The sequence below is a fragment of the Polyodon spathula genome, chromosome 25 (genome assembly GCF_017654505.1).
Source record: "Polyodon spathula isolate WHYD16114869_AA chromosome 25, ASM1765450v1, whole genome shotgun sequence".
Lineage (NCBI taxonomy): Eukaryota > Metazoa > Chordata > Actinopteri > Acipenseriformes > Polyodontidae > Polyodon > Polyodon spathula.
In genome coordinates this window covers 18,721,392-18,738,185 of record NC_054558.1, presented here as the reverse complement: position 1 = coordinate 18,738,185, position 16,794 = coordinate 18,721,392, and the positions used below count along the sequence as shown (strand labels likewise).

Here is a 16,794-nt window from a genome sequence, read left to right as displayed (position 1 = left end):
TCACCTTTCAAAAGGCATGAGGTGGCAATACATACAGAAAGTTTGACCTTAATGGCTGGATGAAAGCAGGCATGCTGTGAAAGTAATGCAAAGATACAGTGCTGTGTGCCAGGTGACAAATATGTCAAATTTGTCACTTTCTTTTGTCAAAGAAAATGTATATGTTTAAGGGGACTTTGGGAGGCATATAATATCAGAGATATATTTAATATATTTGCATGATTCTTTTTATTTGTTAAATTACATTTTGATATATAATAACTGTATTATATACAGATTGTGGCTAGGTCCAGATAGGACACTGATGTTTGAGTCAAGGTATCAGAGTACATTTTACACCAATCAACTTGTATCACATTGTAGGGTAATACAAAATGTACAGAATTTGTGTGTGTACAAACATGGAGCATGTTTAATGAACATAAACAAACTAAGAAAAGGTCTCTAAGAACTCTGATCAGTATGGCTCCTTAAGAACTCTCTGATCAGTATGGCTCTTAAGAACTCTGATCAGTATGGCTCTTTAAGAACTCTCTGATCAGTATGGCTCTTTAAGAACTCTCTGATCAGTATGGCTCTTAAGAACTCTCTGATCAGTATGGCTCTTTAAGAACTCTCTGATCAGTATGGCTCTTAAGAACTCTCTGATCAGTATGGCTCTTTAAGAACTCTCTGATCAGTATGGTTCTTTAAGAACTCTCTGATCAGTATGGCTCTTTAAGAACTCTCTGATCAGTATGGCTCTTTAAGAACTCTCTGATCAGTATGGCTCTTTAAGAACTCTCTGATCAGTATGGCTCTTAAGAACTCTCTGATCAGTATGGCTCTTTAAGAACTCTCTGATCAGTATGGCTCTTTAAGAACTCTCTGATCAGTATGGCTCTTTAAGAACTCTCTGATCAGTATGGCTCTTTAAGAACTCTCTGATCAGTATGGCTCTTAAGAACTCTCTGATCAGTATGGCTCTTTAAGAACTCTCTGATCAGTATGGCTCTTTAAGAACTCTCTGATCAGTATGGCTCTTTAAGAACTCTCTGATCAGTATGGCTCTTTAAGAACTCTCTGATCAGTATGGTTCTTTAAGAACTCTGATGAATATGGCTCTTAAGAACTCTCTGATCAGTATGGCTCTTTAAGGACTCTCTGATCAGTATGGCTCTTTAAGAACTTTCTTATCAGTATGGCTCTTTAAGAACTCTCTGATCAGTATGGCCCTTTTGGCCAAAAATCACCTGAACATCTCTGTTCTACAATAAATAGGACAGGTTTACAAGCAAAGATAAAAATGCAGACTGCAACTACCCATCTGGCTTTTCAATAAATAGCTGATAATACTGTAGGGAAGGATATGTCACTCGTAGTAAAGGAGAAGGGGAAGAGAAATCTAACAAAAAGTAGTTGATAAACAGCCTGGAGGAATATAGACTGTGCTGTGGGGTTTAAAAATACATTGACAGCTTGCTGGAATTGATAACAAAATAAGGAAACTGCAGGGCAAGCTGCCAGAATTCAGTCATGATCTCAACATAAAGTGCAGCAAGAAAAACATAAAAGAAAGTTAAGATACAGTGCCTTGCCACAGGAAGCAACGAGCAGAGTTTTAGAAGGTAAATAATAATAAATAATAATCTTGTTTAGAAGGCGAGAGACATGTAGAAGAAAGGATTTAGAAGGCATTGTTACAAAGGGGTGAAGACAGACTAAAAGAGGTCCAAGAATATATTAAACGTATTTTAAAATATAAGTGTGATATTTTGTTTCTGTAAGAAACTTTCCTGTATCTCTGCTTCTATTGGACTTCCACAATGGTACAAGTAATTGAGAACTGTGGGATTATTGGAACAGCATGGGATTTGAGGCAATAGAAAAGAAAATGTATTGCCTCAAATGAACTCGCTTATCAAAAAGTGTTTCAACCTTGCAGTCACATTAAGGCTTAGCATGTGTTATTTTATTGTTATAAGCTAACAGTTTGCGACTGAGTGTCAAAATTAATTTTGCTGTTGGGGGGGGGGGGGTTTATTCATTCATTATTCACTTTTCTTTCTTCTTGGGAGTTCTTTGCTTTGTGTTTTGCCTTTTAAAGCTGCATTCCCTGTGTGAATAACTGGGGTCCCCCGACAATGAAACAGAGCTAACAGACAGAGATGAAGTTTTGATTTTCAAAAACATAAACATGCTTTGAAATTGGACATGCATAAAGCCTGGAACTGTTAAAACAAAAAACAAATCTAGACAATGTAAAATACCTTGCTTACATTGCTGTTAGCCAAGTGGAAAAGGTGCTTTTGTTTTGTTTGTTATTGTATGAATCCCTTATAGACAAGGTAAAGGCATAGCAAAATGTAGTCCAGCATCATGAATGCATTATAAAGTATATAATGGAATGGTAAAACACTGTAAAACCACAGCACACTATGGTAAAGTATGGTAAATGCACAATGTAAGTATGGGGAAACAGCTAAATGAACATGGTACAGTTTTTTTTAAGAGCAGTACTGTTGGTGATAGTTACCCTATCATCATTCACAGTTGAAATCAGTAATAATAACAAACTTGACAGTTCTTTACATTGTATTGATGCTTCTTACAAAAAGTCAATAAGATGACATGCAAGTAATTTAAACATGCATTTCATGATTCCGTGGTGTAGCATTCTGCCTGGACAGCTTTGAAGTTGTAACACTTAGCAATCCCCTATCATGCAAACACCCAAGGCACAGCAGGTTGTAATTTCAGCAAAAATATACATCTAAAGGAAACCCCTGATGCAGTGGCCTATATTCGCAAGTCACAATGTCACAACAGATTTTCCATTTCCTTGAAACTTCAAAATAATGTATAATTTTACCCATACATATATGTTACTGTTATCATTGTATACCTTTTTTTTTTTTTTAAAATAAATAAATACATTATTTAAAAGTGGAAACTGTGTTCAAGGCTCTCATCTCAACATGTGGAAATAAGTTCATGGGCATATCAGTGTGTCTCAAAAAGCACAAATCAGTCTCTATCATTAAAATCATGTCTTTCAATATTCAAGGTTAACCTCATAATACAGACAGTGCAGGGTAGGCTAATTCAATCATTTGACAGTGTTAATGACTTAAAAAATTCAGATTCAGCAACATCGAAAACATTTTTGTGAGCTTACAGATGCTCTTTATTTATACAACTGTGTTACTGTGTCTTCATAGCGTTAGTTACAGTGATCTATACTGTATAAAATACAAATTCACTTACAGTTAACTAGAATATATAGCATTTGCAAGCATGTCTGGCGAAGATCTGTGGAACGAAATATACAGTAGAAGTAGGTTTTGATTCATAGCACCCTTTGTACTGGGTTATATAGTAGACTCTGCTAATACTAACTCTGTCTGTATCAACTTACCATTTTAATATGTGTTTTTAAATATTATTGCAAACAGTAATCATCAGTACAATATATTAAAGTATAAAAAAAACCCACTGTCAGCAGGTTTATTGTTGATTTTAGATTAAATATACATATAACAAAGACATTTTAACTTTCAGTACAATTCACTAAACTGAACAATTAGTCTGCTGTATATTCAGTAATATTCTATTGTAGGGCTTGTACAAGTACAAATATAAAATCATAAATATTAATAATCATAATAATAATTACAATAATTATAAAGATGTCACAGCTGATGGCAAAATGCCCCGGGGTACCCAGTTGAGTAATGCTGTGACTAATGCTTTGTTATCATACCTTTGTATTGAAATCAAATGTATAAACATCTTCAGTATCTGTCACATTTTCCTCTCCTCACTGACTAGATCACATATTTCATAACACATATTTAATACTACCAGAAACCCAGATATGAGATTCCCAGCAATGCTCTAAACGTTTTATAGAAATAAGCAGTAAAAGTTTAGACCAAACCATATTTCTCATGACATGTAAACTTTTGTTAGGAGTTACAGGGAGTTACTGGACTCTGGTAGTGACAATGGCACAGCAAACATTACAGCCAAACCCTTTTAATATCACTTCAAAGAAACGGAAATTGTGACAATAAGACTGTAACAGGATTTCCCCTGTAACCTTTTAAAATAAGGGTTAAAACACAAAGCCCAGCCCGGACTCTGACCCTAATGAGCAGAACACTAACTGCCATGCAATGCAGTCATATCTTTTAAAAATAATTTCAATTAAATAATCAAAATGCTGAATGATCTTTACACCATACCTTGACAAAATCATGTTTTGAGAGTAGTCTCTCGGTGGTGTTATACTGATTTAAGAAAAGATTTCTAGAAAGCAAAGCACAGATTAATGCAGAGCTTTACTTAGAACGTGGAGGTGGAAAAGCTGCAGCTGTGCTATTAACATGTTACAATAACTTACAGCTAAGGCTATTTGAACCATCATTTTTGTTGTTTAACCCTTTAAGTCCCACGTATTTATTTATTTTTTTGACTGGCATCATCACTGTGGCTTATCTTTCGTTTATGAAAGAAAAATGCTTTGTTGAAGGTCAAACCATCTCCCGTCAACCATAAACTTTTTAACACCAGCCCGGAGAAAGCAACTCCAAAGGGCAAACTCATCACTGGTCCTACAACACAGTTCACATGGTTTCCAGTTGACATGGAAAACTCTTTGAAAATATATTCCGGTGCATGTATATTATCCTTTTTTTTCGTACCATTGAGACGTCGCAGCACAATGTTACACTGCAGATAAAGCAATGCGATTAGCTGAGTTTGTGCTCTTATCCCATGTGTTAATTTTTGTTGGGCTCCCATCTGGTCTGTTTCCATTCATCTAGCAGGAAAAATAAAATGAAATCGGATCACCAGTTATACACCTTTCCTCACATCAAGACTAAAAACTAAACATTTAAACACTCTTGCAAATGTGATCACTTGGATGATGGGAAAATTAAAAGAAGCAGACTCTGCACTAGAGAGGTAATTCTCACATTCATATGAACCTTCAGATCAGTGATAGCTTAATATAGTATTCAAGCCGTGTACACTTAAATCTATTTTTACAGTCAGTGCAGTAATTTCAGCTAACCTACATCTCGTCAACTTCCACCTCATTTTCAGCCAGGGTCTATGGCTGTCAAACTGCCTCCACCTGATAGATCCAACTTTCCAGGCAGCACCATTTCTCCCGAAAGACAAGGCCAAATGCCAAAACCAAGCTAGTCAAAACAATGTGATATATGCTGGTGCCAACTGATTTTATTCTCTAATAAAAAAAAAAAAGGTTGTCCTCACTGAAACCTCACTGCCAGGAATTAGGAAATACATCTTTTGATGGAATTGGAATCTGATCCATTTAAGGAACAGCGGGAGATAAAAGTTAACTTCCCCTCGCTCTGCTCTCAGATTGCAATCCTACCTTATATGAAACATTCGAACCTTTTATACTTCATTTGCCTTGGGTAAGTGGTTGTGACGGATGCCAACATTTTATTGTCTCAGCACATTTATTTTTTCATAATAATAATATAATATTTAATTTATGGAGCCAGGATATTTCTTCAGCAGAAAGTTTGTCCTAGTCAGTTTCCTTCTGCCAGCTCGCACTGTACCTCCGCAAGACACGGTCGGATGGCTCGTTGCGATTATGCAGCTAGAAGCAGCTGTGATCTCTGGCTGCAGTCTCTCTCTCTTTGTTGTAGAAGTTTTGAAGTTTGGAAATACGGAAAAACGTAGAATTATCTCCACCCTTTCATAGCTTGCTTTTGAAACTGCAGATTATTTCTTGAACGATACAAGTAGAAAGAAATGTGTTGCATCAGCAGGGTCAGAATTTTTTTTACTTGCACATCAGTGCTTTTTACTTGTGATGGGACTGAAATTCTGTTTATCTTTCCTCTCTAATGCATAAATAAATCAGAGATTTTGCAGCTACCAGGAGGTAAAAACTAGTCCGCCCCCCTTGCAAATATCACCCCATACCAGGAACACTTCTAAATGTATGTTTTTGACAAGCGTATTAAAGCCTTGAGAAACACCCCTTATATTGAGTAAGTCTCTTACTGGGCCTGCCTTCTGCCAACTAAAGTAGCAATGGCAGCAAATCATTTTAGATAATGCTTTTCAAAAAACAAAACTCAAGTCAATGGCTTTAATAAAATGCATTTATTCCATTTGGAGAGTTCGAGTATAGGGTAAAATCATGGCCATCGATCAGAAGTGCTGAGAGAAATTGGTTAAATGCGCTGTTTTTGTAATACTTAAAGATTTTCAAGGGGGCATTAATGATGGAATTTAAGCCATTTGTTAAATGCCTTGTGCAAACATGATATGTCATCCTGCTTCACTGAACTTTACTGGTGTGTGTTGAATCATAAAACCAATACACCTACGCTGCCTCCCCTGCAGAGTCTGTGCCTCTTACTTTTCTACCTGTTGTTTTTCAAGATGATTAACCTTAACACCACAATGGAAAAAACTGGGAATAATATACAGATTTTCTTCAGCAGAACTGAGGCAGCCTGTACTTACGATGTCTGAGTTGAAAGGTTTCACATTGATGTTTCGGACAGAGCTGCTGGTCAGAGACCATACCTTAGTTTTATGTTTAAAGGCTGCTCTGACCTTAAAGAACAAAGAAGAAAAAGAAACAAACAATGTTAGTAAGTTATTTGTTATCAGAATCATGAAAAAATAGAAACGATGACCTATATCTGCTGTAGTGGATGTGCACTTAGATATAAAAATAAGTGAGTCATGTGTGCATGAGGATGAATAGCTTCACCCTGACAGTATATCCCAAAATAAAGACAGAAAGACAAGCATTTCCTAAGATACCAGATTCTGATCCACTCAATAAGTAGCGCTTTAAACTGTCCCTACAAAGTGTCTTTACAATTGCATAAGCACGTCTCTAGATATATGTACAGTCATTTTAAAATGTTGGCAAATGTGGGATAGATAACATACTATACACTCATTTATTTATTTATTTTAAACCTCCTATTGTATCACTGTCACTGGGATATCCCACACACTTTTCTCCATTCCAATACAGAAGATATGGAAATATTTTTAGTTTGTTCAGTATTAATAAGGTTGCCGCATTTCTGTGCATATACCTTCTTTGTTCTACATGACACGCGTGCACCTAAAGGGAATATTACTAGTAAAAATGAGCTAATCAAAATGATTGTTTTTCACTTCTTTGATACCGTAAGCATACTTATTTGTGTCTTTCAATTCATTTTTTTTTCTTGCAAGAGCATCGTTTGTCCTATTATGCAGAAATCACCAACCGCAACTGAAATTAAAATATATTTGAATGAAATTACATTACCTCCGAGTTGAGGAGGCAGTGGAAGAGAAAAATGAAGAAACCCTTGAAAAACAAAATATATATATATTTTTGTCAGAAAACCAAAGGCATCAGACTAATACAATGTTAGAACTGATCAAATCATCACCTGAACTCCTGTTTTTTTATGTTAAAAAGCCAACAATGATCTAAAAATACTTTATTCAACAGTATTTTATCCACTGGTGTGATCGAGCCGGAATCTGCTGGAATGCCAGAACCTTGATTTAAGAATTAACTTAAGCATCTGTAGCGATTTGATATGAAAATGCTTATATGGCGCCCGACCACTCTAATTTCGGTGGCTGTGCACCAATGAAGCGATCTCTTTTCCATAGGGAAATTAAATTAGTCTTTACATTGAATAGGCACTAGGAACCAGTGTTCTGGTAAAATCAGATGGATTGCAGGGGTTGTCGTTTATAAGGGGGGTGGGTTAGCAAGAGGGCTTTGTACAATTTAGTAAAAATGTAAAGTGCAACAGCATATATTAACATCCAAACAACCATTGCAGTATTCAGTATGGTTATATCTAGCATACTGTATGCTTGCAATTATTTTGTATCTGGTATAGTGTACTGCTGCTATTCTTCTGAAGGTGCTCACAATCATAAACCAACATTTGTTTTTGCGTTACTGCAGTGGCCCTTTTTGGATTTTTTTTTTGGATGGAAGGTAAAAGAACCAGAAAAGAAAAGCTTAATTCTGCAATGGTGTTTTTCCGGTTTGGAGGCAGATCGTGGTAATGAGAAAGCCCAAACTAATTATCTGTCTCATTAATTCAATACAGTCCTAGAGGACACAGGCTAGCAACTGTAACGTGATCACTCATACATACTGTACAAAGCAAATCCATAACAGCCCTCCATCAAGAAAGAATATTTACATGAATGCTTACCCAACTAGTACCTCTGCAATGCATCATTAAATCTTGCATTAGTCAACTGTATTTGTCTCCCAGGCAAATTAGCCTAGGAATTCCATCTACATCGGCAAGGGTGTTTTTTCTTAGCTTGTAATTATTTAATACGACCTTCAAAAATCACATCCAAAATGAGCAGCATTAGGATGTCAAATGACTTACCTGCAGGGAGTTGAATGTGGCAAACATATACTGGAACAGGAGGGAGCGTTCATTGACTGCCAGGACCCCAAATATCCAGGAGATTCCCAAGATGGGCAACAGGACAGCAACTGCTTTGGCAGTCAGTCTGAAAGAGAAACTTAAATCCGTAACGGCACAATGCAATCAAGTTTTAGGCTTGAACTGGTCATAGATATACAGTTCATACAGTACGTGAGCTTTGGTTTATATTAACTTTGATGGAAGTTGTCCATTTCGGATACTGCCCCTTAGCAGAAGTGTAGCAAAGCAAAATAAAAGCGTAGTGAAAACACTGCAAAATTGCTGAGCAAATATCCTAGGGTTTCATATAGAACAGTATATCTATGCACAGTGCTCCCCTCACTATAACGCTCTCGGTTATAACGCTCCTACAGCATGTCCCACGATACCTTATACTAGTGATTCATGCAATATTTCTACAGTAAATACAGTACTGGTTTTGTTCAAACTGTAAACAACTTCTCAGTCTAACTTCTGTTTATGTCTCTCCCTTTTGATACAGTTTCTGAATTGATGAAAAGCTGCACTGGCACTTTATAACACAGACATCTTATTCAGCATTCGTGTTGTAACTAAATGAATATTAGGCCTATTACGTGGTTATTTTTCCTGATGTATTTACTTTTTTCCTGCGAGAGGAGCTGCGGCTTTCTCTGGGAGACGAGATGCTTCAGCTTCATTTCAGCCCCACTCCAGCAGCCTAACCTGGGGTGAGCACATTCCCTCTTCCCCTCTCTCAACCTACTCTTCTTCTCGCACTTGGTTTGATTGTCTGTTGCTTCGAACTGAACTCCCAACCACCATTTAGCCAGGCTGTTTATACTTTAAAAACTGCTAATTAAAATGATCCATTTATGGAAATTTACATTTTTGTTTCACTATGTATGCATTGTGTGGTCCAGTGGTTAAAGAAACAGATTTATAACCAGAAGGTTCCCAGTTCAAATCCCCAGTCAGCCACTGACTCATTGTGTTACCCTAAGCAAGTCATTTAACCTGCTTGTGCTCTGTCTTTCAGGTGAGATGTTGTTGTAAGTAACTCTACAGCTGATGCATGGTTCACACACCTTAGTCTTGTATCTTGTAAAGGGCTTTGTGATGGTGGTCCACTATAAAAGGTGCTATATAAAGATTATTATAGACAGTTATTTTAGTCAGATGCGTGTTGTTATGTGTCCTGCAGTGCCCCCCACCCCCTCTCCTGTTTATAATGCTCTTCGGTTATAACGCCCATATTGTGTGTCCCCGAGACACACAGTTATAGAGAGAGAGCCCTGTATTTATACAGCTCTGTGTGAGAGGATGTAATGTATAGCACAAGACCTCCTAGAAATTAACTGAAGTGTTAACTGTATAACCAGCTGTCAGCAATAAATACAAACAAACCAATATGTTTCAATGCTCTCCTGTAAGCTCTAAAACCATCTATAGGCACTCAGAACAATTCCTATGAATGTGTGAGCCACATCCTGGTGAGATATATTTATGCAGGAAATATATATACTATATATATATATATATATATAACCAATATATATATATATATATATATATATATATAGATATATATATATACACACACACACCAGCACAGCCAAGTTAAGTGTATGTATGCATGAGAAATAAGCCATGCTTGATAATTAAATTGCTTTCATCCACATTCAGCCAGAGCTTCAGGAAAACATATTTTGATGGAAAAATGTGTAAAACAGAGCTACTTAGCAAAAAAAAAAAAAAAAAAAAAAAAAAAAAAAACACAAAGCTTCCTTGAAGTTCCAGTAAGTTCCTAAAAGTTCTTGCGAACCTAACAAACGAAACTTTAAACTGATGCACAGGATCAAATAACACTTTTTGGCAGGAGGGAGTGATCCAGCTCCCAGTAAAGCCCATTATTTACATCTTACTGTTGACTTCCTATGACTAAAGCAGTCAGTCTACTTTGGAATCCCACAGATTCTGATTCAGTGCTGACAGTAATTCCAGATGAAATAAGAGTCGCTGGTGACAAACGTTTGTACTTTAATGAGATATTCTTAGAGTAACAGGCATTAAAGAGCTAATCAGATCATCTGTACTTGTTTGATATGCATCTGTTGTTATGAGCAACCATGTGACAGGGTAGCCAAGTAATGACGTTCCCAGACCAGAAAGCTGACAAGAGACACACAGGCAGGTACTACAGATGATAGGCATGTTTTTATTGAAACAAAAAGTATAATAAATATTTACACGAGAAAAAACACTGCTCACAAAGCAAAATAAAAGTTTAAACAAAACAAACCACGAACACATAAAAACTAAGCAATACCTAAGTCAGGCTGTGCAACTGCCTTCACTGATCCTGTAGGCTACTGTAGTTTTAGTTTTTGATTTTCTCCACTCTCGTTCCTCCTCTCAAACACCCACCCTGAACACAGGTTTATATGTCAATTAATTTGGAGACACCACATTCTGCACAGGAGTTTGCATGGCCGACAGTCAATAACAACCGACAGTAAACAATCAATAATCATTGCCCTGCCCAACCCCCCCCCCCCAATTCTGTGCATGGCTTTTCTTCTGCCCTGCCACAAACCAATTTTTATTTGATTGGCAAAATCAGCGATGCAATTATCATGCAGTGACTCAGCAAGAGTATAATGAGAAATTATCTGGGAATTTTCAGCAGCTTGCACAAGGAGCTCAAATTATATATTGGAAGAGGCTGTCTTGTGAAGATCTGTGCGTTTAAGGGTTCTGTTTTATAACATATTATATAACAGTGTAAAAAAACAGGTTTGAATAAGTACAATTAAATTAAGAAGTAATTGGACACATACAAACCCTCATGACTCTAGACGTTCGTAAACCAACAACAGACTTGTTTTATAAATGATTTAAATAACTCAGGTGTTTAAAAGCTCTAAGAGTGTATCCTTTGTTTCTGGAAGATTGTTCCTGGCTTTTGACATCTGTGCAGTAGCTTTCTTATAGCACTACGGAAAATGCCTTTTGAGCAAATGAGCAGTCATTATACAGGAATATAATCAGTTAAATAACATGTCACATCTGTTTTTCAATCTGGATCCTGTGTAACAGAAATTGACTTATTTGGTATTCCAAAATTACAACGTTTCTATTCTACACTCAGAATGCTTCATTTAGATTTCCTCTCATCAACATCATAGATACTGTTATATTTCAAAACGACTCCCTTTAAGGTCAGTGTCTAACACAAAGTTTTGTGGCTTGTTTCCCTGTTAGTAAAACAACTTGAACATCAGCTTATAGAAGAGAAACCAAAAGCAGACCTCAAGTGCATGTTTTTCAGAGTGTACTGTGAACTACCAGCATCCGTTAAAGATTCTGTATGTCTTCATTGTCAGTATCTGCCAAGAAATCACTGTCAGAGTCAACAAACCAGCTTAGATTTTCTGTGTTTCTTAAAAACTTCAGATAGCAAACCTATAGAAACACATGGTTACCTCATTGAAAAAGTCCACTCTTTATTCATCGATGGACTATGAAGGCTTTTACTAATCTAAAAATGCACAATTGTATTCTGCCATTTATAGAGAGACAGGAATAATATTGCGCTACATACATACATATTCACACATCGTTCATGGTGCTGTTACAGAAATAAACAACAGTCTTTAACTTTCTTTCGTGAAAGTTCATAAAAACATATAACCTGGGAATTCAAGATTTATGAACAGAAAAACGAAACCGCTGCTGTACCTTTGCCTGCATTTTGCAAACAACGATGAAAGCTTGCAGTACCAAGTATTAAAATATAAATTCTGTGTTTCACAGCTATAAAGAAATACAAGAACAACTAAACAGATGTGCATCTTTCAATACGAAGACAATACATCACAGCCCCTACTGAAATATTGCAAACTGAGGAAGACAGCACAGGAGAGAAAACGCACGTTCTGTGTCCCATCACTAAATTGAAAAAAATTTGATTCACTCTACACTTACAATGGAAAACTGCCCACTTGTTTACAACGCTACTATGGCTGGTGTATAACATCATAATACAGTTTGTGACCAGCATCAATGCACACTTCCACTGATAAAAAAACAACCAAAAAATAAATAAAAAAAACAGACTGTCAAGTTGTTTGTTGTAGCCCAACAGACAGAGAATTTGCCTCTGATCCAATTTTTTAAATATGCATCTTAAATCAAAAGGGTTACTCGTAATATGTACATAGGTTCTTTCTTTACTAATTGCATTGATTTTTCTTTTTATAGCTGAGTTTTCTGCCAGCCTAAATTTCTAATTGCGATTCAGATGCGGTGAAAGCATGTATTTTTTATACCTGCTGTGATGACTGTAGAGTGTGATATTGATAGTGTGTTATTAATTAATTGCTGAAATCTTGTTTTGAAATGTTGTCTATGGAAGCAGCTTGACAGTCAATAACAAAGCCTTTTAGAACAGGATATGAAACATGAATTCTATGAATTTCCTTGCAATATGAATTATCTGTCTCCATGACAACATCTACACTCAATCAAACATGGTTGGAAATATCCAGAAAGCAATTTCACACTGCCCTGTTTAAAAAGAGCCCTAACATCTGTAGAAAAAGGGAAGAGGATCCCAGAAATGCACTGTAATCAGAGTACAACTGCACACGGATCATAACAGGGCCTAATGTTTAAAAAAAAAAAAAACAGAGAGGCACATCCAGTAAAGGCACTCCACGTGGAGTGCAGGATGTGCCCTATAGCCTGGGGATCACAGGTTCGAGTCCAGGCTATGTCACAGCCGATCGTGACCGGGAGTTCCCAGGGGGTGGCGCACAATTGGCTGAGCGCTCTGCCCGGGTAGGAAGGGTTTAGGTCGGCAGGGGAATCCACAGCTCACCGCGCATCAGCGACCCATGTGGCTGATTGGGCACCTGTGACTCAGCAGTGGCGCCTCCAGATCTGTGTTGTCCTCCGGCACTATAGGTCTGGTGGCCTCGCTGTGGATCCGCAGTGCAAAAAATGGCAGGAGCACATTTAGGAAGCAGCGTTCATCCTCCGTTCCCCGAGTCAGCTGGGGGGGGGGGGGGGGGGGGTGAGTGGTGAGCCGTGGATACAGATAATAATTGGGTACACTAAATTGAGGAGAAAACCAAAAAAAAAAGTGTCTTTACTCCATTAAAAAAAGTTATCTGTTTCTACTGAATGGGTGCTGAAATCAGAAAGTGAAAAAAATAGATTTTCCATTCTTGATATTTTATTGTTGAAGAAGAGGGGCAGGGGGCCAAGATTAACAATCTGACTCTCCTGGATGTGCACTCAAGGGCAGAGTGGCGTCAGGTAAATAAAACACATCCTCATTATTATTTAATTGCTCTACTTTTAATTGCTCTACTGCACATTTTTCCCAGGGTGAGTCTCGCTGTACACAACATAGCACTTGGCTTCTAGACAAGCACAAGATAACTGTCTGGAACATGTACTTTTCACAGTGCTCTTCACAAAAAACGATTTGAAGGCAGTGCTATCATTTCGAACAATTGGAAAATTCAGAAGCCCAAACGTTTGTTTAAGATGTTATGGAAATTGTGTAAAAAAAAAAAAAAAAAAAAAGAAAAAACAGCAGTGGTCTATTTGTTTTGCTTGTTTGTAATTTACTAATAGAGCTTCAGAAGCAAAGAAGATGTGTGCTGATAAAAGCGAACAAATTAAGCAGTTTCACCACCGATAACAGTATCTTTTCGGCTATTAAACTAGTCTTCCAAATCATACTGTAGCAAATATATTTTTTAAATTAGTACTGGATGACAAATACTTCAGAATATTTACAGGAGATATGCATGTGCCACAAAGCAGTGATTGCTCAATCAATCTATTTCCCGAATGACAAAGCGGCTGTCATACAAATGAGCCCACCTCTTCTATCCTTTTCACACCTCCACCATCCCTGCCACAACGATAGGGAGCCCATTTGACTGAACAAAGGAATGCAAATATTGACAAGAGAAAAACAAAATAGGATCTGCATGACTGCTAAAACCTTTCAACGAATATCATAATAAATACTCAAAGCTGGTCATTAACATTGCATCTCTTTCTTTTTACACAATCAGAAGCAATAGCTAAATCATAAATGATAAATTATAAATATACAACAGAAATAAAACCATAACATATTGGCAATCAAATCATTGTAGAAACAAAAAGTAACTGTTCATTGTATTATAAATAACACACATTTTATTGTTCTGGGAGTCTTTTAGTACTAATTAGAAACAAGAAAGTAGATTCTAAATACTTGATTCCTCTTCAAATGTGTGTCAGAGAGGAAATTAACACCTACTGCTATCGCAAAAAGTTTAGTCTCACCCTATAGAATAAACAAATCTTGCTTAATAAAGTCAAATGAAACCTGCATAATAATGTTACGTTAACATATTGAATTACATACCCTTTGTAATTTTCTGTATACTTAAAAACATGAAATACTATAATACTATTATGGCTTCCAGTAGACTTTTATGATGTAATTCTGTAGGTTCATTGATTACTTGATGTTAAATAAAAGATCTAAATTATGTTCAGATAGCTTTTTTTTTTCTCAGTCCTAAAATTCTACGCGATGCAAAACTTGCAGCCATAGCTGTATAGCAAGTTTCTTTAAAAAAAACAAAAAAACATACAGAGCCCTTTTTGTCCCACGTTGTTACCTTGTTCTGTGTTCATATTTTCCAAAAAGCAAGTGGTCATCAGTATTGAAATAAGGACTTCTGGGAATGCTAACACTGGATATAGTTATTAATGCTCATGTAGGGGTACGCTGGGGGCATGTCTACATATACATGCAAGTGTGGTTGAATAGTAAAGCAGATCCCAAACCCCCACATGTGAGAAACAGTACAGTTAAACAGTAAATAGATAATGTCTGGACTTGCTGTTATAGCTCTGTGCTGTTTTATCTGTGTCTGCAAGGCAACAGCATTCCTACATCGGCAAGATGAAGTAAAAGGGCTTACTTGACTGCACTGGCGTCTCCGTGTACCTTGTAATTATCGGCACTGATTCTGGAGATGATTCTCGTCACAGCGATCAGGATACCAATATTCACCTGAGTCAAAAACAAGACACGATTTTAACCCTGCAGTATGCTGCGCTGCATCCAGGACTGTGAGCATTTAAAATAGAATATAAATCAGCTCTTGCTAATATGAACCCCTTCAGACCTTTTTAGTTACTGATCACAATATGTATCACACTAAAAATGCTTAATTTATTCTCTGTTTTTTAAACTATCCCTAGGATTACATTTTAAATTTGGTGCTGCTCTTCTTATGGCATCAAATAACAAGGCAAAGAGGTATTTTATGCATTGTAAGTATTGCATATTATAACACACTGTTACCATAGTTTCTGTTGTTTTGGTACTTTTTGAAAGGCTTCTAATGGACAGTGGTGCCAAAAATAATATCCTAGGACATGACAGATTTCAAGACTAAGAGTTACATATTTAGGTCATTTGTAAAGCAGTTTAGATTTGAAGTCATTTTCAGCATCCCCGTTTAATACAGTCTTATTTCTGTTCGAGCTACTAGACACTCCAACACAGTACTTGTAAATGACCTTCACAAGATTTAGTTGGATTTTTTCATTTAAAAAAAAAATCTGATTTAGATTTTGACTGAACATATGAATAAAAGTATCCATTCTTTAAAAAGTCATTTTTCCTTCTGTACAGTACGATGCATGATAAAATGCAACATTTAAATGAAAAGCAAGAGCCATATATTCGTGTAAAAAAAAATGCATCTTGAAAACCCTGAAAACTGTATTACATTTAGGTTATACTTAGAAGCAATAATCCCTGCACGACTAGCCCATCTATATAGTGTTCTACACCTTGAGAAAATGATATTAAAGTGGACCCTTCTGTTTAAAAAACAACAACCGTTCAGCATTCAATGCATAGGGGAATATATCAGAAACCAGAGATATTAAACAGACAATGAATGGAGACATATAAATATACAACAGCATTTTAATACAAAAAAAATCATTAAACTGTAATGCTGGCTCTTTTCACAATACTCATTACTAATATGGAAATCAGGGCAACAGAGCATTCACTCAAGTGAATGAAACATCAATCATGTTCCGTGCCAGTTTGGCTATCTGCTTATTACAAGAACAAATTCTTTATTTTATTTTTTGTGCTGAGGTATTTTTTATGGTAATGAAATGAAACCAGCCCCCTTATCCAATAGCCATCTTCATACTTGAGATATTATTTTTGTTGACACACTTTTCACCCCCCAGTAAGAAATCGTTTTTCAGGCGAGCTGGAGGGTTTTATCTTATTTTACATTTTCTAATGGAACTGATG

The 16,794-nt window shown here is 36.5% G+C and overlaps 1 protein-coding gene across 6 annotated transcripts in view; it reads right to left on the bottom strand.

Moving 5' to 3' along the window:
• Positions 1–220: 220 nt before the first annotated feature.
• The window catches only part of LOC121300024 (adhesion G-protein coupled receptor D1-like), a 61,989-nt gene continuing 45,415 nt past the window's right edge, over positions 221–16,794 (bottom strand). For 3 of the 6 annotated variants that reach the window (XM_041228361.1, XM_041228363.1, XM_041228364.1), the window contains 5 exons: positions 15,431–15,522; positions 8,412–8,550; positions 7,310–7,351; positions 6,502–6,594; positions 221–4,804 (listed from right to left, as the gene is read on the bottom strand). In XM_041228361.1, coding sequence (XP_041084295.1) covers positions 4,709–4,804; positions 6,502–6,594; positions 7,310–7,351; positions 8,412–8,550; positions 15,431–15,522 — 462 coding nt within the window. In that variant the 3' untranslated portion in view covers positions 221–4,708. The remainder of the gene's footprint in view (positions 4,805–6,501; positions 6,595–7,309; positions 7,352–8,411; positions 8,551–15,430; positions 15,523–16,794) is intronic. The other 3 variants (XM_041228362.1, XM_041228366.1, XM_041228367.1) reach the window with 1 other exon arrangement.